A 27,407-nucleotide genomic window follows, 5' to 3' on the forward strand; every position below is an offset into this window, starting at 1 on the left:
AGCAGACTCTATTCAGACTTTCTTGATAGTCAGATCAATAATTTGATGCTTTTATAGAATACAATGCTTACTAGTAACAGCAGTAAGAAGACCCTAATGCAAAATAAATTTTTATTCTTACCATCAGATTGGAACAGCCTTCTTTAATACATACTCAAGGGCTCGAGGCTGTGTTTGGTCTTCAGGATGAGTAATATTTTCCTAGGTAATGATTTGCTCTTGGGAAGTCTAGCTGATTAGCTTCCTGATAACCTTGGATGGAGAGCATTAGTGAAGAACAAAATGACATTATAAAGAAAAAAATCATTTACCAAAGAGCAGACAAGGACTCCCTGCCTGGACACGTGCAGATTGATGGGTTGGCTTTTTAGGTCTGTATTTCAAGACCGTTCCTAGAGAAGCTCAGATTTATTACTGAACACGGCTTTGAATGTGATAAAGTCCAGCGACGATCCATTGTCAGTGTTATTACCGCGGAAAGGGTCATGACCATCAGCAGTTCCCAAATTGCCTGCGAGCCCGCAGCGGCGGTCACTGATGGCACACGTCCTGTTCAAACCCGGATCTGCCCAAGCCGGGCTCATTTCCTTTCCTAGCCGTGCCATGCGAGGGCAGCAGAGATTGCGGAAAGGGAGCCGTGTGAGCGCTCTGCGGGGACACCGCGGGAGCGGTCCCCGCGAGTCCCGGCCACCCTGGCCCCTGCCTCGGCAACCACAGCGACTCCTGCAATCGGAGCTGGGCATCCCACGGAGCCTGTGAGGAACCTGTGTCCGGAGAATCAGACGATAAATAAGTGGCTCTTAAGGTCATAACACTTTTAAACTTTTGCGACGGAGTCGCCATCCCTGGAGGGATTTATAAGACGTGTAGATGTGGCTCTTGGGGACGTGGTTCAGCGGTGGCCTTGGCAGTGCTGGACTAATGTTTGGACCTGAGGATCTTAGAGGGCTTTTCCAACCTAAATATACCATGACACTCACCCACTTCTAATGCAGAGAGGGGAAAGGATACAGAGCAGCCAAAGCCTGTGTGCGACGCTCACGCCTTAAGCAGAAGAAGCTCAGCACCGAGATTTCGGCTGCACCTGAATCTGATTTCCAGAGTCTCAGTTAAGCCTGTTTGATTTGGTGACAGCCAAGGAAAAGCTGCCATTCCTCACCCTGCGAGGCCAAACCACAGCTCTGTCGTGCAGTTGCCATGAGGTGGAGCCGTGCACCAAATCCCAGCCGTGAATAAACGGTGACCAAGGGCTTTTAGCTCTTTTTTCTTCCACTTCAGCCAGGTTGATCCTAAGGCTCCATCCAAAGTCAGCTGATGTTTACAAGCACCGATAAATCAAGCAGAAAGCGCTGACGGTAATGCTGCTCGTTATTGATCGGGCGCTGCAGGTGATGTTTAGGGGAGGGCTGGCCATTCCCACCATTCCCTGGGTAATAGGGTTGCTTCGGGATACAGTCCGGCACCAAGGACGGAGCTGGTGAGAAAATGCTTTGGGGTTCTGTTCCGTGTCTGTGTTGGGCTGTCCTGATCACCCTTGCACAGGCCACTTGATTTGGAGGCTTAAAGAGGGCCGAGAAGTTTGAGTGAGAGGCAGGGCATGGAGAGGTTGATACAGATGCTTTTTTCTAAGCTGCCTCTTGACCCTATAATCTTCTATTCCCCTGTCAACTGAAATCTTCACTTTTCCTACAAGTGTACATTGTGCTTCTTTGCACCTCTTTGCCCAGGGACATGGTGTTTTCCGGCTGCCAGGGTGGATGCTTTTCTTCAGCCAGAAGATCAGCCAAGCCTGTTTGCAGGAACTGGAGGGACAAAGCATCTGAACATAAATCCCACACGTGTGTCGGCAGCTCAGGCAAGGATGGGTGCTTGTTTGAAACTGCTCCAAGCCAAGCACTGTGATTTGGTTTCATCTGGACCATTCCACCTTGAAATAGCTGCTCCATTCCTGGTGTAATTTTCATGAAGGAAAATTTGAAAATCTGTGAGATATTAATTTTGCAGGAACACTATTTCCCCCTTAAAAACAAACATCTTAGGAAAATTCCCAAGAAGATGTGAATAATACATCTGTAACACTGACAGGCAACCCCTGTGATCATGTGTCCTTCTTTGGGGTCTATTTAAGCTATGAATCCCATCTGTGACGCACAAGGATGGCTACTGAACATACTGATAAGAGAGTTGTGATTTGTCTGGAGATATATCCTACAAGAATCTTTTCTGGTATTTGGTGTAATAAAGGGAATATTGTCATTGATTACCTCACTGATACGTAACTTTCTGTTGGCAAATCTTTCACGGTAAGGTTATAATAATATCACTCTTTGGCATCTCTGCCAGATACTCAACTCTTTATTTTCTGTTCTGTCATATAAGCTGAGTAATTTATATGCCTGTTCGATACAAAAGGTGGTTATTATATGTTTCAAGAAAGAGATTTGACAATACCTGCCTTGTAAGAAATACTGAGTTGTAGAGAGGCAAGGCAAAGGAAAATGCTGTAAATCAAGAGGTGACAAGGCAGTTTTCAGATGGAAGATTAGAACACTGTTCAGGGTTCCACAAACAAATAAGTTGAATTATAGACAAAAAACCACTTTCTAGAATTTGTCCCATTGCTGCAGTCCTTTTAGGGACATAAATCCCACCAAAGTCAAATTATGTCTATAAACTAAATTCCAAAATTAATCCATAAGTACAGTCTGACATGGAAATGCTTATTATTAGTTTGATTTGTACAAGATGTATAGATATGATTTCAAATAAAAGCAACATTATGGAAAAAAATACGTCAATTGCAGTTTCATCTGAATAAGGACTGCACAGTATGAATGTGTCCCAAAATAACACATCGGCAGTGATGTAAGTGAAGCTTAGCTAACATTCCCTGCACTGTATTTTTGCACAGGTAATTCTGTGTGACTGCTTAACCTCAGCTCTAGAATGACATAGGTTTGACAAATGGATGGGGAAGAGCCCCTTGCTTCACCCAGGGAGAAGGAGCAGTGGCTGCCTTCCAACCCATACCACAATGCAAGTGCATGTGATTTAGCTGAGGGACTAAGAACCCTTTGCTGTTTGCAATTGCCCCAAAACGTGCCACCACAGGCCTGCCTCCCGCCATCCAGTTCAACAGCCAGGCACAAAATGTGGAGACTTAAATACAGCAAGAGCACGAGGTGAGAGAAACCCATTTGGGTGTGGGACTGTGTGGCAGTGCAGTGAGGGAGCTGCAGGAAGGTTCTGCCTGGGTCTGCTTTCCTGCAGGTGCCCAGGGCAGGAAACCCCAGCCCAGCAGACAGGATTCAGAACACAAGATATTAGGGTTTAGGTACCAAGAACTGATCATACAAACTGCCTTAATCCCCCTGAGGAGAATCCCTGAGCACCGTGGGAAAGAGTAGCTTATGGTGGACAAACATCCAACATGGTCAGCCCAATGCTGAACTCCTCTTTAGAGGCTCACAGGACAAGCCCAGACTGCTTCTGCTGGTCTGTACTGTCCTGCTTTCCAGGGCAGTGCTGCTCCACCAACAACCAGCTCCTGGGCCACCTCCATGGGGACTACCCTGCTGTCCCTGGACACCACCCTCCAGCCCTTGGCAGCCACAGTGAGCAGGGCTTATCCTGATCCTGGGCAGCATGTGGCTTTTGCAGTATCACAGAGGAACAGGAGACATAGGCATGGGAAGAGAAATTGATCCTCCTTCCAGCTTCTCCTTGAGCAGAGATGTCATTTCCCCGTCTGAGACTGGAAATCCAGAACCTGATTCAGAGAGCAAGGTGTGATTATCATTAACTCTCCATTAAAGCAGGAAGATCATTGCCACTGAAGGTGAAAGGGGACATTCCCTGTCTTGGAGCAGCCCACCTGGGCAAGGAAAAGCACCCTCACCTTACACTGGGGAGAGGAATGCACGTCACTGCTCTTTTGAGGCAGCAGCTCGGGTAGGAGCCTGGTGACAACGGATGTGATCCCTCCTCTAGAGGAGCTGCTGAACTGTGAACATGCAGAAGTGGATTTCCAAGCCGAGCAACACTTGCTGTCTTGAGTGACCTACTTTTTTCGCACGCTATGTGAGTAGGGTTAGGCAACAGTTAACTTGGTGCTGAAAACTGAAACTTTTGGGTAGCAACAATTATCACATGTCTGGTGAATGCCATGGCAAACCTCAGTGCCCCTGACAGCGGTTCCTGGGCAGTACCCAATTTAAGTCCCATATTTTGAGAACATATCCAGCAGGAACATGGTGCTTTGCTAAATTGAGCATAATCATTCAAATTCATTTATCAGATCCAACAGGAGTTTTGCTTATTATCATGAGTGGCAATTTACCAAATGTACCGTTTTTAAGGTTATCTCTTAAATCACAAAAAATGAAAAGCATTTTCATGTTGAGCATCCAAGCAGTCCTGTGCATCCGGATGAGCAAAGCTGAGCAAGTGAGGCTGTTAGCAGGATGAACACAGCAGCAAATCCAGCTTTCCCAAGGGCCTTGCCACGTATCACAAAGAACACCAGCTATAAAATCCCACCCTGCGTCACCATCACTCTTCACTGGGTCCTGTGCTAGCAGGTGTATCATGATTCCTCCCAACCATTATTTCATTTCATCTGGGTCAGCAGATGCTCACTTATATCTGTACTCATTTATATTCATCCCTAGTTGAGTTTTCACTGAGATTTTAAATATTTGTCACCCATATGGGGAGGAGAAATAAGTTAACAAATGAATTACTCATTTGGACTTTGCATTAGTTTCCCATGCCTGTGCTCAACGGCTAATAACCGTTTCCAAAGCTGGGATTCAGTATGATATTTCAGTATACATATTTCAGTATGATATGATACTTTGGATGCAAATTTTAATTTTTGAACAAAAGCTGATTTTGTGATACATTGGCCAATTAAATTAAACAGGTCTCCTCAAAATGAACCCCAGTTACAAGCAAGAAACTTAACCCTGATAGTTGCAGCTCAAAAGCCTGGTGTGTTTTATCTCCCTGTTTTTCCCAGAATGAGATCCTGGCACCCTAATTCACAGGCACCAGAGCTGATCTCCACAGAGAGTCGCAATCAAGTCAACTCTTTCTTTGCAGCACAAAGGAAATCACATTTCTTTGAAATGCCGAGGAAATCTGAATGTGTGTTCCTGTTCAGCATGATTAAGGTGTCACATAGCACTCCCACACACCCCGACACAGAGAACTTCTTGCCGGCTGCTGATGTCAAAGCAAATCAGCTGAAAACACAGAGGGGTTCTGAGAAACACAGCTAGGACGCACCAGGCAGGCTGGCAACGAGCTACCCTGTGCCATAGGGACTGGGCAACCTCAGGGACTACCCCTGAGGTAGGGCACAGGATGGGGACAACACAGGAGTGGTCCCCTGCCCCCCAGCAGGTTTCTAATACAGGCACAGATCTGTGGGGCACAGATCTTTCATCATGTAGAAATTTCTCTGTGTGAGCTGCTTGTTATAAAACCCTGATAATAACAGTGCATGTATCCATAGCAATTGGGAATCTCTCCAAGGGGTGCACTGCTTTGGTTTTGGATTTTCCCAAAAACCTTCTCTGTGTGTGCTCCATCTTGGTCCCAGTCACCCAGGACATCTCTCTCTCTGTCCCTGTTCTGTCTCTCATCACCCTGATGGTTCCGGCTGCCATCCTCTTGCTTTTCTTCAGCTCTTTGTTCTGTATATTTTTGCTTGTGTCCTGTGGTTCGTCCACTATTAACATTAATAATTTAGGAAATTGTCGTCTTCTGCTGAAATCAATTCCTGTGCTACTGCTGCTAAGTGCTGGGCCTGGGCCCAAGAGCTGCTATGATGGGGACCAAACAAAGGAAACAAAATGGAATGAGAATGGAGGAAAACAGGCACCTAATCCTTCAGCACCCTGTGAATTTAGGTGGGGATGCTCGAAGCCTAAAAAACACAAGCACCACATTTCAGTAGAAATCCCTTCTTTTCCAAAGGTCTCTCACATGTGTGTTACAGTCCTGGTGCTGGAAGAATTCAGCCTCAGTGCAGGAGTCCCACAAGGTCTGTGGTCCTCCAAGGCAAAGCTGCTCAGACACAGGCAAGGGGGACTGACTCTGCAGCTGTTTCCCTAATGAAAACTGTGAAGAACCAAAGTACTTGTGCAAAGCTATTGATAGGAGCAGCCCTTTCTAAGTGCCATCAAACCTCCATCACTCTGCCAGGGTCCATCTCCCAGAGCTACACCAACCTCACACAGAAGATGCCGTCCTGATGGTGACTCATTTCCCTGCAAGTGGCAGAGGAATAAAAGCACTTTGTGCCTCAAGGCTCAAGCTGGGGGGACCAAGTTCTCATTTCCTTCTCTGGCCTGCACAGCTACACTGCTGAGGGCCTCACGTGGGGAAACTGTCAACAGCAGAGGGCACGGACTCTGTCTTGGAGACAAATTTTATGTCCTTAATCCCAGGGCTTTAATAGCTCTGTGAGGGAGAGAGATAAATAACAAGACAAGGAAAACAGTGATTTAGGGACCAGGTATGCAGACGGTTTAACTAAGGCTGAGAGGATAAATTCATCTGATATAACATCACGGAAGATCAACTCTCATCCGTGCTGTTGAGCCACACAGCTGTGGTCCTCTGTCCTTCCTAGAGCAGCATTTTAGCAGAAGGACTTTTTTACTGTGTTTTTAAGTGGCTGGATTCAGACACCACCCCCAGACACAAGCAGGCTGCAGCTGTCCCCTGAGGGCAGGAGAGGTTGGCTGGACAGAGGAGGATTTGTGCCAGGGCTGGAGCTCAGCTCCCACCGTGAGCTGCCGGTGCCCCGCGGCTGGACCGAGCCCCGGCGCACCCTGGGGCCGGCAGGAATCCCGGGAGCACGGGGAGGACACCACCACACAAATCCCAGCTGGCACTCCCGGGGAGCGGGCATGCCAGGAAGGGTGTGGACACCCAATGCTTCCACTTGCCTCCTCCTCAAGGGCTTGGCTGATGTCCCCTCGGGACCACAGGCCCGGGTGCTGGGGACCCAGCGCTTCACTCCTCAGCTGGATCCAAGCCACGTCCTTACTCTGGGGCTGGCTGGCCACTCGCACACCCGATAGGCAGGGAATGTGAGGACACACTTCCCATACCCACCGGAGCTGGAGGTGCCTGGAGGCTGGGCAGGAATGCGGTGCCAGTCGTGATGGGTTACGGCCAGAAGCCAGGGCAGTCACGTAATTAAATAACGAGAGCAGATTAGGCAATCTCTGTGCTTCATGTTGACAAGGCCGGAGGAGAGAACAGAACATGTAATCAAATGAGGGGGGGTTTTTTCTTTCTTTACTTATTTTGAGAGAAAGACAATATTACAGCACCATAAGTGGTGGCATAGCATGCGCTAATTATGCTGCTGGGGATATTTCTCTCTTGCAGGTTTCAGGATAAGAGTGAGATTTTTATTAAAGCCTAAGGGAGAAAAGAACTGGAGGAGCTGGCGTTCACTGGGAATTAAGCCCCCAATTCACTTAATGCTTATTCAATTAACCTCCGTTTGGCTAACCTGCCTAAGAACACATTCACCTCTTCACATCAGTGACCTGCAATCAGAAAAATCACCTGTAATCCAGCTCCCTCCAGGCAGAGACCGATAGCTACACAGTCTCAATGACAGATCAGGCTAAATAAAAAGCACAAATCCACAATCTGTTATCAGGAGATGTCTAAGGCTGCCTTCTTTTGATGGTTTCTGCCAAGATATTCCTGCTGAGTCACTGGGTTTGCAGAGCCATGTGCTAGAGAGAGCTGCCAGAGCTGACCCAGGGCAGGGGCTGCCACTGCCTGCAGACGCTGAACAGGAGCTGTAAGGAGCACCTGGGCTCTTTCCTTGGGCTTTCTTGGCAAAGCTGCAAGCCAGGATTGGAGTAAAATTGTACCGAAGAAATCATCTGACTGGTACAGGAGGTGCTTTAGCTGGATTGCTTCACTGGCTTAAACAGGCAACTAGACATCTACTTATTCAGCTCGCTGTTTCCCCAACCCAAGGATGTAATTTGGTGACTCACCACCATTCAGGTACCAGTAATGACAGCTGGAGTTTTTCCCCAAACAACTGATTTCGGATACATAATTCATTTAGATCGTGTTAAAAAAATATGCTCCTGATTTTTGTCTCTATGGTGCTAAACACATCACGTAACGCCTTCTGCAGCAGCGACCTGGCTTACCCTGAATTTGGGAATCATCCAGACGAGAGAGGCTCTCTGCTTTCTTGAGACACCCTTCTGAAGTGATCTGCGGAGAGACGATCTGCCTGAAAAGTGACAACCCCAGGTTGCTAATGAATGTCCCCAGGCTTTAGCAAACCTGCCAAAACCTTGCTGGAATTAGCGCAGCGTCCTTGGTTTAGTAAAGACCTCCTGCAATGTGCAAGAGAGCAGGTACCCTGGGCTGCAAGGGGACTCATGGTATACATGCAAAGAGACATTTTATCCTATTTGGGAAATCGCTGGCTAAGCTATAGGTGACACCATTCCCTGGCAGTGTCCTTCGCCTTGACACCTTTTCAGTGGGAAGGCAGCTCGTCACGGCCGAGATGTGTGTGGAGTTGCCTTATTTACTCTCCTGGGGTGGCATGAATCAGAGTTGAAAAGTGCAGTATGTTGAAGTCAACCCATATTCCCATGATGTGCAAGTGTGAGTCACTCGGCAGGGAGATTCTGCCAGGGTCCCTCCTGGACGACCCGGCTGTGTTAAACACGCCGGAAAATCCGCGGATAAAAAAATCCCCAGTGACGCACGGGAGCCGAGTAGGCTCCGTGCCTTTTTGGGGAAGCTTCTGAAACGCCGACGTTTCCTCTTGATCAATAATCTGGTTGGCAGAGCAGGGCTTTGAAGCAATTCAGAAAGCTCAGTTCTCTTCTCACACGGCCACTGCTGCTTCTCTCCGGGAAGATGACGCGCAGGGTAACCCCGGGTGCAAGCAGGGGAAGGATTTCTCCTCCACGTCTATTTAAATCTCCTGGAAGAGCTGCTGCTTACAGGCAAGATAATGCAGGATGTGAAGGGGCTTTCTTGGGATGGGCAAAGAAAAATTTTTTAAAAAGAACAAGCGTGATCCCAAGGTCTCACAGCTGATCTCTGGTTTTCCCCATCATCTCCTTTCTCCCTTCTGTCCTCAGTAAATACCACTTGTGGGGTTATCATGGGCTGCTTCCTGCAGAAAGTGAGCTGGAACATTAAGACAGGGGTTTCTTGGCCTTAAACCCTCTGATCCTCCACTTACCAGAGCTGATCCTCCTGTCCCTGCAGCCGCCACAGTGAGGACACCACTGTCTTGGCGATGTTTTCCACGCTGTTGTCCTGACTCAAAATACAAGGAAAAGCCACTGACAAGAATATTTCCAGATAAATATCTTATTAATTTCAACCACAGGCAGCTGTGAGTCATTTCCCTTTGACTACACTCCTCTCTTGTGACCAGAAATTGGGTAGTGGAGGTCTGGTACTGTGTAAAATTCATAATTATTTTGAAGGGATATCAATAAATTGATAATTATTCTCAAAAATTCAGGCCTAAAAAAATCCTTTATTTTCTCAAGAGATCTGCAGTTAGTTAATCGCCTTTGCTCCTACCACAGCTGTGGGATAAAATTAAGCCATTTTACTGCAAAACTGTTGAACTTCCTTTAAAGACTCAAGCAGCAGGTTGGGCTTTGCTTGAACCACAGTTCTGCCTCCTGGTATATTGTGTGTTTTTCCCCCAAAATGAAAGTGGCATGAGGTGATTGCACCCCTGGTCACCTGCTCTACCGCTGCCTCAGTGCCCCGGGTGGGAGCACCAGGCTGGCTCCCTCGTGCCATGTGGGATTTGGCAGCTCTGCTGTGCCTCTGCTGAGCTTTTCCTTTCCTTCCCAGAAACTGGCTCAGCTCAGCCACGCTCAGCAGCAGAGCAGCTCAGAGCCTGATGGATCACAGACCCTGGAGCCTGAGCGCCAGCAGTGTCTCACATGCCAGATGTTTCTCTTTTAGACAGATTGCTTCTTTTTTTTTCTTTTTCTGAAATAACAACAGCTTCACCAAGACCCAAACCCCCAACTTCAAAGCTAGAGCTGTGCCTCAGAGTGCAGACAGGCAAGGAGACAGTCCCTGGTGGGGTCACACAGGGCTGGCTGTGGTCACACGTGGAGTGATGCAGTGGCATCATGTGACACAATCCGTCACTGGAGCCTTTAGGCCTGCACTCAGTATCCACTTAAAAACACAGAACCGAACAAAGATCCCCAGACTGCTTATTAATCACTGGGGTCTGCCTTGAAATGAGCTAAAAAAGAACATTTTCCATCAGCTTTCATGGGACTTGGATTATACTTTTTCACTGGAGATGAATTCATGGCAGGACAGAGCCCTCGGCCACCAGCGACCAACCAACCTGCCACCATGTGGAGGGGCCTGTGGGGTCCTTCTGGGCTGTCAAGACTGCTGTGGGAGCACTGGTCAGGGTGCTCACCCTTGGCCAGATATGGCATGGCTTCAGTTGAGCACAGCACTGAAATCCCACTTCATTTAGACCCAAACCTCTTGCCAATTATTTTTCCTCACTTCACTCACTGCTCGTTAGCCCTGGGTTCACCCTGGTGACTAATGACTGCTCTTGTCTGAATGCAGTGCATTTCTAGAGAATAACCAAACTTCAGGAGAGGCTGCTCATTTGTACTAATGAAGAGGAGGGAAAACGTGATGGTGGGGGAGGATAAACACCGTTGTCATCTTATGAATTTCCCTAATTCTCCTTGGGGGTGGTCTCTGACGCTGTGGGTACTTAAAGGATTTTAACCTGAATCATAGGGAAAAAAATTACCCAGACCCAACCCATGCTGTGCTGGGACAACTTCCCAGCAAAGGAGTGGCCACTGATGGGTTTGCTTCGTGCTGCATTTTAAGACATGGAGGAATGGAAAATATCCCACCCACCTGCTCCTCCACAGTCACCCCTCCAGCCATTTGCTGCCTTCAGGCCACACCACACCATGTCCAGGGAAAGGAAGGGTCCCCATGCCAGGCTGGGCTCCCCATAGCCCCTGAGCACAGTGTCAGCCCAAACCAGGCCCCAAAACCCAAAGCAACTTCACTCGTGAGCTGCAGGAAGCCAAGAGCTCTGTTTGGCCACCATGAAGATGTTGGAGTCCTTGAACGGACAGGAGATGACTTGTGGCGTGGCAATGGACAGTCACAGAGCCACCGTGTCCCCACGTCCCTGCTGATGGCAGTTCTCCCTCATCACTCCTGGGATGTGCTGGCACAGCAGTGGGGATGAAAAATGGACAATTTCACCAACTAACTTCCACATGGGGCCGGGAGCAGGGCGCAGTTCAGAGGCCCTGGGCAGCAGGGCAGGGAGAGGAGAAGGAGGAGGAGGAGGAGGAGGAGGAGGAAGGCCCAGGACCGCAGTGGCTGGTGCCAGAGCTCGGGCGGGTTTCCTTGGCAGCCGCAAGCTCAGGGCACTCACCATACCTAAGTGAAGATTTTGTCGCCATGGAAACATTGATGTCATCAGCTCTGCAGCAGCCTCAACCTCAACTGCAACTTTTTTTCCCTTTTTCTTCTCCCCCCCGCCCTGGTTTGGGGCTTTTATTTATTTATTTGAGAGTTTCTCACAGGAGGTGACCCTGGCACTGGGCCTGCCAGAGCATCTAGCGATGCCCACCAGCCCAGACCCTCCTCATGTCATTTGGGGGGACTGGGGACCCCCTCACTGGTAGCAGGGGGATGGGGCTGCATTTTGGAAACACCCATCAGGACCGTGCTCTGCCCTGTGCACACCAACCCCTTTTCCCTGTCCTCATAAATCCACTGTATTTCCAAGAAAGGAGGTTTGGAAGCTCCCAAAATGTGAAGACAGTGACCTGGGCAGAGGCTTGGCACTCTGGGGTCCTGCAGCTCTCACTGTGCAGGAACACAAGCTCACTGTCACAGGCACCATAGCAGAGCCACCACAACCTGCTCTCCTGTCAGGGGGAGCCAGACAAACCCCCCAAAGAGGGAATTCCACACCTCCTTGAGGGATGTAATCCTGTGTGAGCATCTGATGGCCACGCACAGCTCTGGCTGCGCAGTGGAGCTTTGCCCTCCACACTTGGGGGAGATTCCCCCAGCTCTAAACCAGAAATCCCTCTGACAATGACACCCAGCACATTTTCTGAAGAAAAGAGTTGTGAAGGAGCAGGACCTGGCATCTCTACCAGGCTTCGGCGAGGAGACTCAGCCCTCTGCCAGTCTCAGTTCCAGGGATGGATTTCATCCCATTAGCCACATCCATGATTCCCCTAGAGCCTCCTTTAACTTATCAGTTAATAGTGGACTGTTGCAGAAGTCTGGGTCAGACTGTTCCAGCCAAAAATACTCTACCGAGTTCACTGCAATGTTAAAACAAGAATTTCACCTCAGTGAGGGCAGGAGCAATGCTGTGGCTAAGCTCAGCTGTCCCGGCTGCTCCTCACACAGCCCTTCCCCCGAGTCACAGGGAGGTTTGCTTCAGCTGTAGCTGGGATTTTTATAAAGGTTTATTTTTTTATTGCTACACTGGACAAATCCTGCTCCTACGCTAGGAGCAGAGCAGAATCTCTTTTCCTTACCATGAAGGGGATCTTGATGGGCCCCATCCAGGCACGCAGGCACAGGGATGCTCCCCCAGCCCTGCCACTGCTCATCCCATCTGTCAGGCCTAGCGAGAACCATGTGGAAAGAAGACAGCTGGTAAAACAGAATCGGAGAACAACATAAAACCCTAGTCAATAGACAGGTTTACAATACCTTTTCTCTTTTATAAACAACAATCAACCACAGATTGTGTCTTTCCAACATTATGGCCTAAACTGAAATTTGAAGTGTTCCTGATAAATGTGTTTTTGCAGCTTTCAAGGATCACACTCTGCCCCTCTGCAGCAGTAAATAACCAAACCTAGCCCCAAGATCATAAAGCACCTGGCAAATGACTCACTAACATTAGTTATCCTTAATGTCATCATAATAGGTAAAATATAGAAAGAAAAGTGTTCCTAAGCCAAGGTTTCAGTATTTCAACATAAGGGGGTGCAGTGCATACCAAAGAAGTGACAGTCAGTGGGTCTCTGACCTCATATTCAAAGCGAACTTCTCTTTTTAGAACTTTTTCGTGATTTAAGACAAAAGCAGGGATTTCACAGCAAAGGCTTATGCAAAACCAGGAGATTCTGGGTGGGAAAGCCTGCTATGATTTAAAGTATCTCAGTATCTACTGTGAACAACTCAACTTCAAATGTATGCTGCATTAGAATTAAAGGATTAATGTTTGATATCCTATCCCAGTTGGAAGAAAAAATTAACAGGAAACTGGTTACTATATCAACTGCCAGATCTGTGAAGCAAACTGGTGAATTTAGGTGCTGAGACCAATTCAGTGGTCTGAACACAAACTGGGAGCTCTGTTCTCCTACACAAAGCTCTGTTTGGGTCCTTGTAGAGATTGGTAGGTAAAAGACACAAATTTACATCAACAAGGTTCATCCACGGCCAGCAGATCTCTGTGAGGTCTGGGTATGTATATATTTAAAACCTGATAGAGCCTATTGGAAAATTACAAATGTATCACAGTACTTGTTCTAGCTGGTTGGTGAAAAGCATGAAAGTGAGATTACCTGAAAAAAAAAGGAGTTATCTGGCTCGCAGGAAAAATACCTGCACATTTGATATTACTGGCAAAAAGGACGTTCCAAGATCTGTTAACAAAAATGGCTAATCTCAAATACTTACTTAAACTTTTCCCCCGTCAATAGAAAATGGAAAAAAAAATGCATTGTAACATCTACATAAAACAAATCTTTTGATACGTGTACTCCATTTAGTTGGAAAAAATCATTAAAAATTCAAGAGACAGCAATGTAACTGAGTGATGTGTTCTAATGGGCACAGCTGGTTGGTGTTACAGGGGCTGGGAGAGGTCAGCACTGCCTTTAGCAGCACTTACTGCCCTACTGCTTATAGATGTTTGGAAAGTTTCAAGGAGCTCTTTCTCCAGATTAAAAATCCTTTACTGCATTTGGGGATTGCTAGCCCAGAGACCACTGTATTTCCAAGAGGGCTTTACCTGATGCTCTCTGGGAAGCGTAAGGAGTGAAGAGCATCAGAGACACTTCTTGTTCTCGGTGCTGGAGGGGCTCAGAGATGGAGCCTCTCCCTGCCTTGGGGACCAGGACAGATCACAGCCCCAGGACAAAGCCCACCTGCTCTGGGGGAAGATCAGGACACAGAGCAAGCTGCAGGTCTGCCCCAGGGACACTGCAGGTGCTCCACACCCACCCAGTGCCACCATCTCCCACACGTCCCCGTGAGGTCCCTTAGCCAGCATTAGGCAAGGAGCCTCAGGTCCCCAGGGATGGGACTTGAGGATAACCTGGCCTCCACCTGGATCCCGTGAACAACACATACCAAGCTCTTACCTGGTAAAAATCCCACCAGACAATGCTTCAGGCTAGCAGCTGTTTCAGTACTCCCCTACAAGCAAATCCATGCTGAATTCTCAGGATTTTAGGCATATCTTTCACTCTCTGAGCAACAAATAAGCCGAGCCCACACAGCTGGGAAACTGGAGGCAAAGGTGCTTTGTGCGATTCATCTTTGTGTTTGGTCTTCTGAAACTCAAAAGGTAGCTGTGAGCAGTGGAAGCAGCAGTAGGAAGGCAGGACAAGCACAGGGTTTTAATGAGGACAGGAGAAAATTGCTCCTGAAACTTGGCAGTGCTGCCGCTTTGTGCTCTTTGGACTTGCATCAGAGGTACTGCACGAGCTCGGGTTGAAAGCCGAGAGCTGCAGGTTAGACAAGCCCCTGGCATTCCGAGTCCCCGGGATGATGGGCTGCAGTCACCTCCCAAATGGAACGAGGCAGCTTTTGAACGGCTCCATTATCAGCGAGCAGCAGCTGGGCACAGGCAGAAAGACATCATTATCCAGGGGAAGCCACCAGCCAGCCACGAGGCCCAGTGCTCTGGTACAAAAAGCTCATGAAAACTAAGTGCAAGCTGAGATACAGCATCTCTATTACAGCATGTCTAATCCCCACCTTCCACAGCTGACAGGAGAATCCTCACTCGGACACAATCCTGAGACAGCCTCCCACTGCTGCTCTGTAATTGCGCAGGCCTGAGACCAAAGGCAGCTGCCCTGGCACAGGGACGGCTCCAGCCAGGTGAGACAGACCCCAAGTACCATTTTACTTAACACCACACTGACCAGCTCCAAGCTCACTCAGACTTGGTTCAGCCTGCTGCCACGGCAGGGGGAGATTCTGCTGGTTCAGGAGCGGGGAGGGAGCACAAAGGAGTTTCTTGGAGGCTGTTGCAGAAGGCAGGGCTGGGGCAGGTGTTGAAGGGGGATCTCACACATGCCCATTCCCTGCTCACTCCAAGTCACCTAACGTGGCATCTCAGCAAAGCTCTGTGGATGTCCAGGCTTCTCCCACTGCTGATGATCCCGCTGAGGTTGCAGAAGCCAAATGCTGTCACCAGTTCCCCCAAAGGCAGAGCCTAGGGAGCTCAGGGAGGGGTCATTGTCCGCAGCAGGAAGAGCAGCTGTATCCAACACACACTTTCATCTCACCAAGGCTTAAAGCTCTCCTTCCTTCTCAGTCCCTCATGCAACATCCCAGGAATATTTCTGGCTCTTCTGGGTCCAGAAGGGCTTTGTGAAGTCCTTGCTGTTGCCAGGGCAGGACAGCCCATAGGCAGCAGTGACTGCTCAAGGGAAACACCCAAAAAGCCCAACAGCCTCAGCAACAGCTCTCTGGTTTCAGTGAAGGAAAAAAAATGAAGGCAGGTAATTCTCTTTATCAAGGGCCACCCTGTGAGCTCTTCTGAGCTTGGCTGGAAGCACAGTACAAACCCTTGTGTTTCTCCATGTCCTGAAGTCTCTTTTGTGGAACAGAACAGAAATACAGATAGAAGTGGGAGTACAGGAGCCAGGGAACATAGGTGATGAAGGCGGCTCTCAGAACACCTGAAGGAATGGGTTTCAAGTGGGACCCATTTGTTTGAAAGCTGAAGAGTTCAGTAGCTGTGCCAACGATGGAGGCAGAGTTGTGGAGCTCCAGCTGGGTCTCCTGCTGGCATCCAGCCCACAGCCTGGAGTGCTCCATCAAGGACACTGGGAGAACACAAACACAGCACATCCCTGCTTTTGGAGGCTGCTCTGAAATGCACCTTAATGTACAGAAACCCCTCTCAAGCCTGGAGACACCCCAGTGCTTCCCTCACTGTCTACATCAGGCAACCAGTGCAAGAAACCCCCTCACCGGTGCAACTCTTTTGATGGTCACTGCAAGGACTCCTTCAGCCTTTGAAGGACTGGGGATGGTGCAGAGAACAGTCCTTGGGAGGGATGCAAGAACAGGACACACACAGCTCAGCTGTCCTCCTTCCTTTTCCTCCTCCTCCCTCCCTTCTAGGTGGTGGTTCCTCCAGCCTGGGGAGTGGTGGCAAATGCCCTGGCTGCCTGCTGGTCCCCCTGGAGTCTGCACCTCCCAGTGTCCCCTCATCACCAGCCAGCCAAAGCCTGCTTCAAAGAAAACACAAAGCACGCAGCTAAAAGATATTCACTTACAGTTTATTTTTGCCTGAAATTATTTCACATCTCTTTGTACACAGCTACAGAACAGTAGTAGTAAACCATTGGTAAAAGCAACAGTGCTAAGGAAAATGTTGGCATATTTTTTCTTCTTTTTTTTTTTTTTTTTTTTCTTCTTCTTCTTCCTTCCCATACTGCATCTTCATACAGTCTGGGATTTGAAGGGGGGGGAAAAAAAACCTGACACACTACATGAGTTAAGACTCAATTTGTTTCATTATTAAAAAAAAAAAAGAAAAAAAGAGAAAAACAACATCATTTGGGACAGGGTTGTCTACATAGCAACAACTTAAAAAAAAAAGGAAAACAACAAAAAAACCTGAACAAAAAGCTTGGCTTTCCATTGAATAAGATTAAATATATATATATTTATATAAAAAATTACATTGGCTGTATGTGAAACCTTGAGGTGCTGAAGAATAAAATAAAAGTGTTAAACAGAGGAAAAAACTTTTTTGTTTTGTTTTTGTTTGTTTTTTTTAAATAAGCAGCTCTGTACAATGAAGGCTCATTATGAAAAAAAAAGTCAACAGCATAGTTATAAAAGAAACCACAATTTTTAAAAAATCATCTTCTAAGCAACTGTGGAATTTGAAAAATGTAGCAGTCACATTTACAGACAGGTCAGAGCTATCGGATCAGCAACACCGCGATTTCCTCAGTCTCCCCAGAGGAACATGCAGAACAATGCGTGCACAGAACAGGGCAGGGAGGGGGAGCACAGGACAGGGGAAGGGAATGAGGGGAGGGGGGAAAAAAAAAAAACCAACAGAAAAAGCTGATGCACAAAGTGGAGGGAGAGCTTTTTTTTCTCTTTTTGAAATATCGGACATAAACAGAAAACAAGGGAGGCAACTTGTAAAATCTACAGTTTGCAAACACCCCATTGGCAAAATAAACGTCTTGTCCCCGTCTCCCATGTTTAAACCTGACATGGCTTAAAAGACTAAAGAAAGTTTTCAGAATTTGGAAGGAATTGTGACTTTTATTAATCCCTGCACCCCCTCCCCGACAACCACGCTCCCCTTGATAAAGAGTTTCCTTCCTTTTTGATAACATTTGAGGCATTTTGAAATTAAAAAAGACAACGCAATGAATGTTGACAGAGAGGAGTATAATACAGTTTGCATTACTAAAAGGCAATTCTTCAAGGAGGACATTTCCTTAAAAAAAATAATAATAACAACAAGACAGCAAACTAGTTTATACAGTACTATACGCAAAAAAAAGGGTAAAAGAATTAACAATTCATAAATAAAAGACAGGTCCCAGACCTGTTATTTGTGAACCATTTTCTTAAATAGGTGCATTATGTAAATCTTATGTACAACAAAATTACTTTGCATAACAACTGCAAGGACATGGGGGGAGGTGAAAATCATATTGGTTTTGGTTTTCTTCTCTTGAAATTTTTGTAAGTTTGATTTTCTGGAGCAAAACTGGTGAAACAGGAGTTCTGGCTGGCTGGGTGCCAGCCGAGGAAACCCAGGTAAATAAGGACAAAGGAATATATTTTTTTTTCTCAACACGGCATAAAACACAAAGGCAAATAAAATCCACAAAGGTGTTTTTTTCCTCTTTATAATCCTCTTGCTGCTACAAAGTCCTTTTTTGTTTGTTTGTTTGTTTCCTTTTCGATTTAAATTATGTTGATTCTGAAATCACAAAGCTGAAAGAATCCGACAGGGTCCAGGCTTGCCCCGTCCTCCCAACACACACAACTCCACTCTGCTACCCCACAACCACAACTCCTGCCACCAAGTCCCTGGACTCGCTGCTCTACAGGAATTGGCCAAAAGTTATTTTCTGGTTTGTTTCAATCTGTTTTAAAAATCTTTTCCTTCTCACAAGAAGCAAAAGAGAAGAGTCGGAGGCAGGGAGAGTTCACCAGGCTTCGGTGTAGCGGACGTCCACCTCCTTTAGGTTGGGGAGTTTAGCCTGTGAGGGGAGGAAGAGGTCAGAATTAACAACATGTTCAGGGCTCAGGTAAAACGTGATTTTTGTCAAATCTCTTGTGTGGGATGATTCCCTGTACTTATCCAACAGAGCAGTGGTACCCAAATTTGAGGAGGAATAGAGAAGGGGGGTAAAAGAACTTCCTGGGGACGGAGAGCACCTTGCCCCACTGTTGCTGGTGTTGATAATTGGCTGCCCAGGGGAGGTAAAGGCCAAAAAACCTTTGTGTCCTGTGACTTTTTGTGTGACAGCAACCCTGGGACCTGTTCAGCTCTGAAGATCGTACTTGTATTTCGAATGTGGGCTCCTGAAAGAGGATGAAAGCACCTCTGCTTGGCAAGGAAAGCACAGAGCCCCGCTGGTGGTGGTGAGGATGACAGGCAGCCCAGGAGAGCTAAAGGGCAGATACAGCTTTCTGGCCTGTTTCCTATGTGGAAACAATCCTTGGACTTACTCAATTCAGAGGCCGTATCCAAATCTGGAGGAGGGCTATAGAAAGGGACAAAGCACCTCCCAGCAAACTGGGAGGACTGATCTGTCAACCACAACTGCAGGAAGAGGCGTGACACCCTCACCCAGTGCTGAGCTCAGCGGTGAGCCGGAGCGGGCGGGCGTGGCGAAGGAACATGAAGCTGAGCCCTTACACACACACAGGACTGGAGTCCCACCTGCTCTAAAACCCACGCACCAGCCACCAGGTCCAGATCAGACCCTGAGCATCATTTTTTAAGCAAATGCTTAGCAAAATGTGTCTGTCCAACTCCCGCCATGAAGGCCTTGAACTGCAGCAGACAGAGACACGTTCCTCCTTCGGCCTCCACATTGCTCACTTTACCCTCCACGTACTAAAACAATTTGTAGAGCATTAGCAACTTTTGGTGTCTTTGCAGTCTCCCTGTCACAACTCCGCTGCTTTTGGCCGTGTCATTCCTGAATTACCCCACATGAGGCAGACGGGGACGGGCCATTTGCGCTGTTCCTACTGGCCGATCCCGTTTCCACGCTCTCTGACCATAATTGCACGGCTAATTCTCTCAAAACAAATAAACATGTTTAATTAGGCCAGGGCATAATTGAGGACTTGGAAGTTTCTAGGAGTCATTATTACCTCACTCCTTGATTTATGTGCACGCATATTTTGATAAGAGCTATTCATAATCCTACAGACACTGCCAGCAAATAATTTTTCAGTTAGGCAATAATGACTTCAGTAGTGGGTGTTTATTTATTGTCTGGTTCAGCCTGCCTGGTACATATGTGGGTGTCTGTGTGTGTGCAAGCGTGTTTAGTGGGGTGGGGGATGGAGCTGAGAGGAAATGTCATCACTGGCTTGTGCCCCAAATGCTCTCGCAAACTGAGGGGAGAAGAAGAAAAGATTTGTATCATAAATACGTTCTTTGAAGTCTGAGCTGTTCTTAACAAACCTACAACCATGTGCCCCAGGGAGAGAAACTACTACCTTTGAACACACAGGGCCCTAAAAAATGGCCACCGAGATAAATCTCAATGGAAGAGGTGAAAGGGGAAAAAGTGATGCCTGCCTGTTTTCTCAGCTTTTTGAATTCTCTGCAATCATCAGGACTTTGCTCACAGCCAGTTTTGCTGTTTGCCCTGGCAAGTCACTTTCTTGTGTTGCTGCTAAGGACTATTAATGCAATACCAGAGCAGAGGGAACTGGTTAGGAAAATGTGAGTTTCAGTAAGAAGTGAGTGGCAAAGGGCCTCAGAAGCAGGGGTGGGATTGGGGGAGCCTTTCAATAGATGTGATTTCAGAGCCCTGGGCCAAATACAGCATTGACCTTGATTGTCTGTAAATGCCTGGGGCCTGAAACAAGCTCCATTGTGTGAACCCATCTGCAAGCCAGCTGTTAATTCCAAGGATGACTTCTTTGCATATACAATTGTGACACAAGTTTTGAAAACTTGATCTTGAAAACTCCATGCAAGCAGCATTGCAGCTGAGTCCCTGGGGGAGCCCTGGCTCCACAGCCAGAACCAAAGACAGACGTTTGCAGTGAATTTTGAAAGCAGAGCAGTTATAGAACTTGCTTCAAGTTCCAAACTCAACCCAAGGTTGGGACCTTTTCAGTAAACCTGGCCCAATCTGTTTCAACATCCAAGACAAGCAAATGTCGAGTTTCATCTTGAGTCCTTGGGTCTCTGAGGTAAGATTTTGGGAGAGGCAACTCACACAACACCAGAACGAAGGCAAAGTCCACATGAAGTCATAAAAGCCAACACATTTCAAGCAAGCTTTGTCTGAAACCCCCTGGGGCTTCATCCTGGTTCTTTACACCATTTTTCCTAAGCAGCTATAAAGTCACAGTAAAAACCAGACATTACATGTCAAATTTCAGAACTGGGCATCTGTGCAGACGTTTCTGCTCAGAGCCCAATTCCAGTCCTAGAGGTGTCAAGATAAATTTGCATCTTCCTCGATGCTTTTAGTTCTCCCTTTGCCTTCCAAATCAAAGCTCCATGATCCTGTTCACCCAAGTTACTTCTAGTCCTGTTAACAGTACAGGACATGGTGTGCACTAGATTGTACCTGTCTCTGTATCCTCATCAGAAACAATCAATATGCTTCTATTTATGAAACTTTTACTGATAAAGCCTTTACTGTTGATAGCACTGGCAAAAAGATTGAGCTCCTGATTCTATCTCATGCTTCTCTATTCAGTATATTAAATGTTTCCTGAGTCCATCAAAGCTGGAAACCTCACAATGCTGCCTTCAGTCATTAATTATATCCCCAAAATAATCCACTTCACCACTTCAGGTAACTTTCATGCTACCCACTCCACAGGGTCAGTTCTCCCTGCCCTAGGCATCACCACCATGCTCTTGCTACAGCTACTTCTCATCTCTAGAGGATGCAATTCACAAATACCTTGAGATCTTCGTAGGTATCTGCTGAAAGTTTGGTGCTGTTCATATTTAAACTACACAGGCTCTTCATGGCTGAAAGAGAAAACACACAGATATTTACGATCATGCTGCATTTTCTTAAAATATCATGCTTACAGTAGGCCAAAGCATAAACAAGACATGACTATGTGCAACACTCCCAGGAAAAAGCTGAATAGTGTAAAATACAGAAATACAAATGGATAAACAGCTGTTTGGGCCCTCATCCAGGAAAAAGTCCCTATTTAGGAAGGGCCATCAAGCATATGCTTAAGTCTGCTGACTTCAAAGGAGTTCAGTCAACTTCTCATAATCGGTTTCCTGCACATTATTCTGAATAGTGCCCGTTCTCAGTGCTCTGCGTGGTGCTCACTGATCTGGCAGGCCTCCCTCTCCTCCCCCCATTCCCATTTTAGGCTCCAGTACTTAGCAGAATAGTTTCCTAAGATGAGCCATAACTACTGGCCTGTCTGGCACGTCTGCGTAGGATCAAGCCTACTAAAGTAGCCCTCTAAACCCAACAATGAGGTTTATAATGCACTCCTGGGTGCAGGAGGGAGGTTCATTCCAGCACACCGAGCAGCTCTCAGTGCTCAGGGAATCCTGGATGCCTCACTCTGCCTTGCCTTGTTTAAACTAAGAACAGGGAGAGTTTCACCTCCCTAAAAACAAAGGAACAAAAACTGCCAGGAGTATGGAACCTGCTGCACTGACTGAGAAGCTGCCAGATGGCTTTGCAATCTTCCCCTCCTGCACCACAAGGCCAGGTCCCAACCAGAGGGGATAGCCATGGGAAGAAATCTGGGAGGTCCCTGGGCAACAGGTCACCACATGAGATAGAGACAGGTGCCATGAAGCCAGAGGCAAGATCTAGAGTATGGCCCAGGAGGACAAAGCCCACATGAGGCCACTCAGTGCCATCAGGCTCAAGTCCCCATCCCGCAGCCGGATGGCTGCAGGACTGGGCAGGGAGAAGGGAAGATTAAACCCAAACACAGCCACGGCCTGTCCTAAATCCCTGCAGAAGCAGTGCCATGGCAATGAGAGATCCGTCTCCTGCCTGATCCTGCACGAATTCCACACAAGTGTCCCACACAGCCCCCGTTTTGTCACTCACAGCTCAGTGCCAGCAGCCCGGCGTCCGTGACCGGGGTCTCGCACAGGTTGAGCACTTGCAGCATGGTGAGGTGCTCGGACAGGAGCCGCAGCCCCGCGTCGCCGAACTGTGGGGCACAAGCAGAGCCAAGTCAGACAAGGCACCGACACCTCCTGCAAGGACCTCAGTGCAAACAGAGCCATGGAAACGGGGTTGGACTGAGCCCTCAAAGCCACATTCCAATCGCTTGCCACCATCACAAATGACAGCAGAGAAAGCAAATAGTTTTATCCCTGTCTCGAAGGCGGGGAACAGAGAAATTAAGTGACTTGTGTGCACTTAACCACAGGCCATCACTTAATTAGAGTGGTGCCTTTGAAGCCTGGACTTTGTACAAGCGGGCTCCCACCCAGACTATACACGATGGTTATGGCAGCCTCAGACAGTTCCCAACCACATCACACAAAAAAAGCACGATGCAAGTGGTATTAATTAGCTATTTTGGTCTCAAGAACAATGTACTATTGATTGGTAATTGTTCTATTGACCCACTTGGTTTCTGCTGTTTCTAAATTCTAGATTAATGGAAACCAGGATATCGCAAAATAAAATGGAATCTAAACCCTTTTTTAATTCTTTAATTAAAAAAAAAAAAACACACGAAAAGCAGGCTCTTCATTCAGTGAAATCAAACTCATTTTGAACAAAAAGCATCGAAGTTTTTCAAATGCAAAAGTTACATTGTTAAGACAAATCTGGAGGAGATACAAACAGTCTTAAAACAAGAGAGCAATCAGTTTCTACTTCATATTCCCCATACAAAAAAAAAGGATATTTCTGGGATACAAAGTAGTTAGGAAAACAAAACAAAATATTTACATGACATTTTGGTTAAAAAAATGTTGCTTTTTGTGATTGCACTGACAATAATCATATTTTCAGTGAGCACTATGAATAGGTGCTAACAGAAAATGGGGAAAACCTATTCACAGTGGAGAACCTCAGCAAGCAAAATCAGCAGGGAAATGTAGAAGAAAAATTTAATTTTAGAAGTTCCTTCAATCTACAGCTGAATAATTTGTTCAGTTAACTTGGTCTCTTTTTGCTTACAAAATAATCACATTCTCATTATAATTTCCTTCTACTTATTCATTATCTTAAGGGCTTTTTTGTTGCTGTTGGGTTGTTCAGTTTTCAAGCAATTCTTTGCCTAAACTGCACAGACTCTGTGCTTTGCTTGACCACATGAGCTGCACAGCATAGTTTTTTCATCCTAACTGGGTGAAAGCAGAAGCACTTCTCAGATGAACAGCAGCACAAGTTCTACTCAGTACACAGTAGCAACCATGTCCAACTGGAACATTCAACCCAAGAGAGCAGCAACGCTTTTATAATTAAAAATAAAACAAATATTAAAAATTGAAAAAAAAAAAAAGGGGAAGAGAAAATCAGCTGCCAAGATGAGCTAAACCACAGGAAGGCCCTGTAAAAATAGCAGGAGGACAAAGTTATCTAAGCAAGCCTCTTCACACACTCTTCTTGTGCTGACGTAGTGTGGAATTTTGGAATTAGTCAGCACTGCTTCCTGCTCTGAGCCTCAGGCTGTGGAGCACTTACCTGAGTCGACCACAGGTTCAGCTGCTTGAGCGAAGGCAGTTTGATGAGGTGCTCAGCACAAGCACTTGTCACATTGGTAAAAGCCAGGCTGAGGTTTTCCAGATTTCCAAAAGATCCTGAGCTCAGCAGGCGGGCCAGGTCTGCATCCTGGAAGCAGACAGGAGATTGGTAAGAGAGACTGTGGATGCCCAGGCTGAGACCGTGCAGTGTCACCCATACTGGTAACCAGAGCGAGTTGCACAACTGCTCCGCTTGTTTACAGTAACAGAGAACCACACAGAGCAGTTTCTGTTTGTTTGGCAAGCAGCTGGGCTCTTGTGGCAGCATTGCTTCACACACCCTGGGAAAAATTTGTCCAAACATTAGGACAAAAATGTCCTTTGCATGTGTATCCTTACGAGACACAAAGGCTTCAGTGTCGGAACAAATGCTGAAGATGGGTCTTTGAACTTCATGAAGATTTAACCACAAGGTCCAGGTCCCAGCTGTGCTCAGCACCATTACCTGGCCTCAGTGAAGTTAGTCTGGGTTTGCACCAGGCTTAAATGCAACAGTGCTGGGTCTTTTTGAGACTTCCATGACTAAAATCCAGAACTGGACATTGCGAAGTTTGCCTTTTTAATGTAAAATTCTGTCCCCAGATCTGCCATTCCAAATCTGAGCGCCACTATAAATATGACAGCCTGGTGCTGGTGTTGGAAACTGTTGCATAGACCCAAGAGCAGAAATGTGCCCTTACTTGTGTAAACTCCAGTTGTGTTGACAGAGCAAGTAGAATGGCTCCCCACTCAACTGCCCAAAACCACTGTGCCACATGGCAAACATAAATCAAGTGTTTAAATATAGAAAGACAAAGCTTGTTTTTCTATTGACATGATTAACTTACTGTGGACTTGGATGGCAGTGTTAACCTTGTGGGGCCACCTTTTCTTTGCTGTAAAAGAGAAGATATTTTGGTCAAACAAGCTGCCATTCTACGTTTCAGACTCACTGAAGTACAGCAAGCTCCTCACACTAGAGTAAACCCTGCTCCCATTTCAAAGCTTCCTGCCAGCCCTTCTACCTCATCCCTGCTTTTCCTGCACTGAGTGTGCCTGTGGCTCCCCATGGGACACCCACTAACCACAGCTAAGTGGGTCTTCGTGCCTTCTGTCTGCTTCAGCCTGCCAGCATTTGGCTACTTTCACTTTAAAGGAAACCACTTTAAAATGCTGGGCAAAGTGAGCAAAGGGGTTAAGATGGCGCAGCTGATAAAATCATTTGTTTGACTTCAAAAGAAACATCTACTTTTCAGGCTGGGAGCAGGGGTTAAAGACAAATATAAATGTGAAAGAAAGGAAGAGGAAGTTTGTGGGTATGTTTGCATAGGTGAAAAAGTGCTAATGAGAGCAGGTCCATTTTAAATCTGTAGGTCCTCTCTTTAAAAATCAGGAAGAATTTTTTTCTGTAGGCTCTAGCTCTGAGAACTAGACCTAAAGACCATCTCAGTGAAATGCTGTGAATACCAGAGCATTCAGAAATGCTGGCCAGCACTAGAACCATTTGCTACTCATATGTCAAAAGGTGGCAGAATTTGACAAGCTGACTTGTAAGATCTTGAGACAGCAGGGTTTCACCTTTATTCCTTCACACAGATCCTAAGCAGGTTATTGAATATCATTCATAAACATAGTATGGGATTAGTCACATCAGTAAATATCACACAGTATATATATTCACAGTGAAATCCTCCGAGTACTGCTCCCATCCTGTTGTTAACTGGGAATTTCACACCCTGCTTGTCTTTCTTTTGTACCTCCATTTGTGGAGAGCACAGACCCCAACGTGCTATGGCAATATGTGCAGGGTGACATACCAGCTCCTTTAACTCCCTCTGCCTCTCACACAGCTGTTCATACATTCTCTTTCCCACGTCTGTGCTTTCCAGGGTGGAGATGATCTGGAGCTGGGTGTCGTTATTATCAATGATGTTGTATTCCAGCATCAAACACAAAATCTAGCAGCAGAACAAAATGGGAGTGGTCAGTGCAGGGCTTTCATTCCATTTCTTCCAAATATCCTAATTACACTATGGGTTTGGTGGTTTAAATTCCTGGTAAGTTTTCAGAGCATGCATTACGGAGGTTAGATTAGAGGATATCACAGCAATATTTATGGCCCTTCCAACACATGAAACCACTTTCTTACTCGTAAAGAATGAAGTGTAATCTCCAAAAGCCAGCCTGTCTATCCTGCCTCCCATTAGTGCCCATTCCTTCTGACTGAGAGGTGCAGTCATTTGCATCAGGCCGGGAAGATAGCTCCATGCCACAGCCCTCTCCGGAACAGGTAAAATTGATCCACTCTTTCCCAGGTCCCCGGGCTGGGCTGGGGACTGGAAGAGCTGGGACACTGCACACCAGCAGCAGCAGAGCCAAGCAGCTCCTTAAGGGCCGGATTTTCCATCCCTAACTGCTGGGATTTCTGTGCAAGTAGAACACGTGTGAGGTGTACCCAGTCCACGAGGCAGGACAGGAAAAGGGCAGAGAGACTCCAAGGGAGGATGATGCTGGGAGCTCACTGCTGTGGCCAGGACATCCCCACCTCACTGGGAACACACGCAACTCACCCTGGGAAAGGGACTGCCAGAAGCAAGTCAGATCCCAAGGGATGATTCCAGTGGGTCACAAGGATTTAGGATACAAGTTGCCCCTCCATGCTGCCTTTCCTTTTCAGCTATATATCATGTCATTGCAATTAAAATGCAAAGCTTTTATTCCCTCCATAATTTCAATTATTTTTAATGAAGAAAAAAAAATCCAGCAACATTATATTCAAATGCATGCAGTATGCTCCTTTATTTACTGGATTAAATTAGCATGCACAGATCTAAGTCAATGAAAAATTGTAACTCCTTCCATCTATTTATCCACTCTCTTTCCACCGATAACATGACATTTATCAAGAAACTTCTCTTAAAAAACCCAGAAAAATACATATGAACTATTAGCACAACAAAAATAAAAACTCATAAGCATTAAAAAATGTGTATTAACTCAAGCAAATAAGGTTTTATAAAAGCACTTCCTGTGTACTGCTCATTTTGTATGTGGCAAGACAAGAATCAGGCATTTCATCATGGAAAAGCCCTGTGGTTGTGAACTGTGATCTCTCACCACAGCCTGCACCATCATGGCCACTTATTTCCCACCCTAACCTCTCCAGCTG

General features: G+C 46.7%; 1 protein-coding gene and 1 long non-coding RNA gene across 5 annotated transcripts in view; both read right to left on the bottom strand.

Annotated features, from left to right (window-relative positions):
- Positions 1-1,802: 1,802 nt before the first annotated feature.
- On the bottom strand, positions 1,803-14,997 carry LOC109145147. Of its 4 annotated transcripts, none has more exons than XR_005602924.1 (3): positions 14,448-14,997; positions 8,199-12,723; positions 1,803-1,948 (listed from the first exon to the last, which is right to left on the bottom strand). It is a non-coding gene; the product is annotated as an uncharacterized LOC109145147 (long non-coding RNA). The 4 variants fall into 4 exon arrangements; XR_005602923.1 differs by lacking the exon at positions 1,803-1,948 and having other exon boundaries at positions 7,293-9,004; positions 9,257-12,723; XR_005602922.1 differs by lacking the exon at positions 1,803-1,948 and having other exon boundaries at positions 7,293-9,337; positions 12,606-12,723; positions 14,448-14,991.
- Positions 14,998-16,583: 1,586 nt separating this feature from the next.
- LOC104691822 (c-Maf inducing protein) overlaps positions 16,584-27,407 on the bottom strand; it is a 131,944-nt gene continuing 121,120 nt past the window's right edge. Inside the window, exons 16-21 of the mRNA XM_039558339.1 lie at positions 26,056-26,196; positions 25,087-25,134; positions 24,201-24,347; positions 22,605-22,710; positions 21,471-21,541; positions 16,584-18,563 (exon numbers count right to left, since the gene is read on the bottom strand). Coding sequence (XP_039414273.1) covers positions 18,510-18,563; positions 21,471-21,541; positions 22,605-22,710; positions 24,201-24,347; positions 25,087-25,134; positions 26,056-26,196 — 567 coding nt within the window. The 3' untranslated portion in view covers positions 16,584-18,509. The remainder of the gene's footprint in view (positions 18,564-21,470; positions 21,542-22,604; positions 22,711-24,200; positions 24,348-25,086; positions 25,135-26,055; positions 26,197-27,407) is intronic.

The sequence above is a fragment of the Corvus cornix genome, chromosome 11, assembly GCF_000738735.6.
Source record: "Corvus cornix cornix isolate S_Up_H32 chromosome 11, ASM73873v5, whole genome shotgun sequence".
NCBI classification, from domain to species: Eukaryota; Metazoa; Chordata; class Aves; order Passeriformes; family Corvidae; genus Corvus; species Corvus cornix.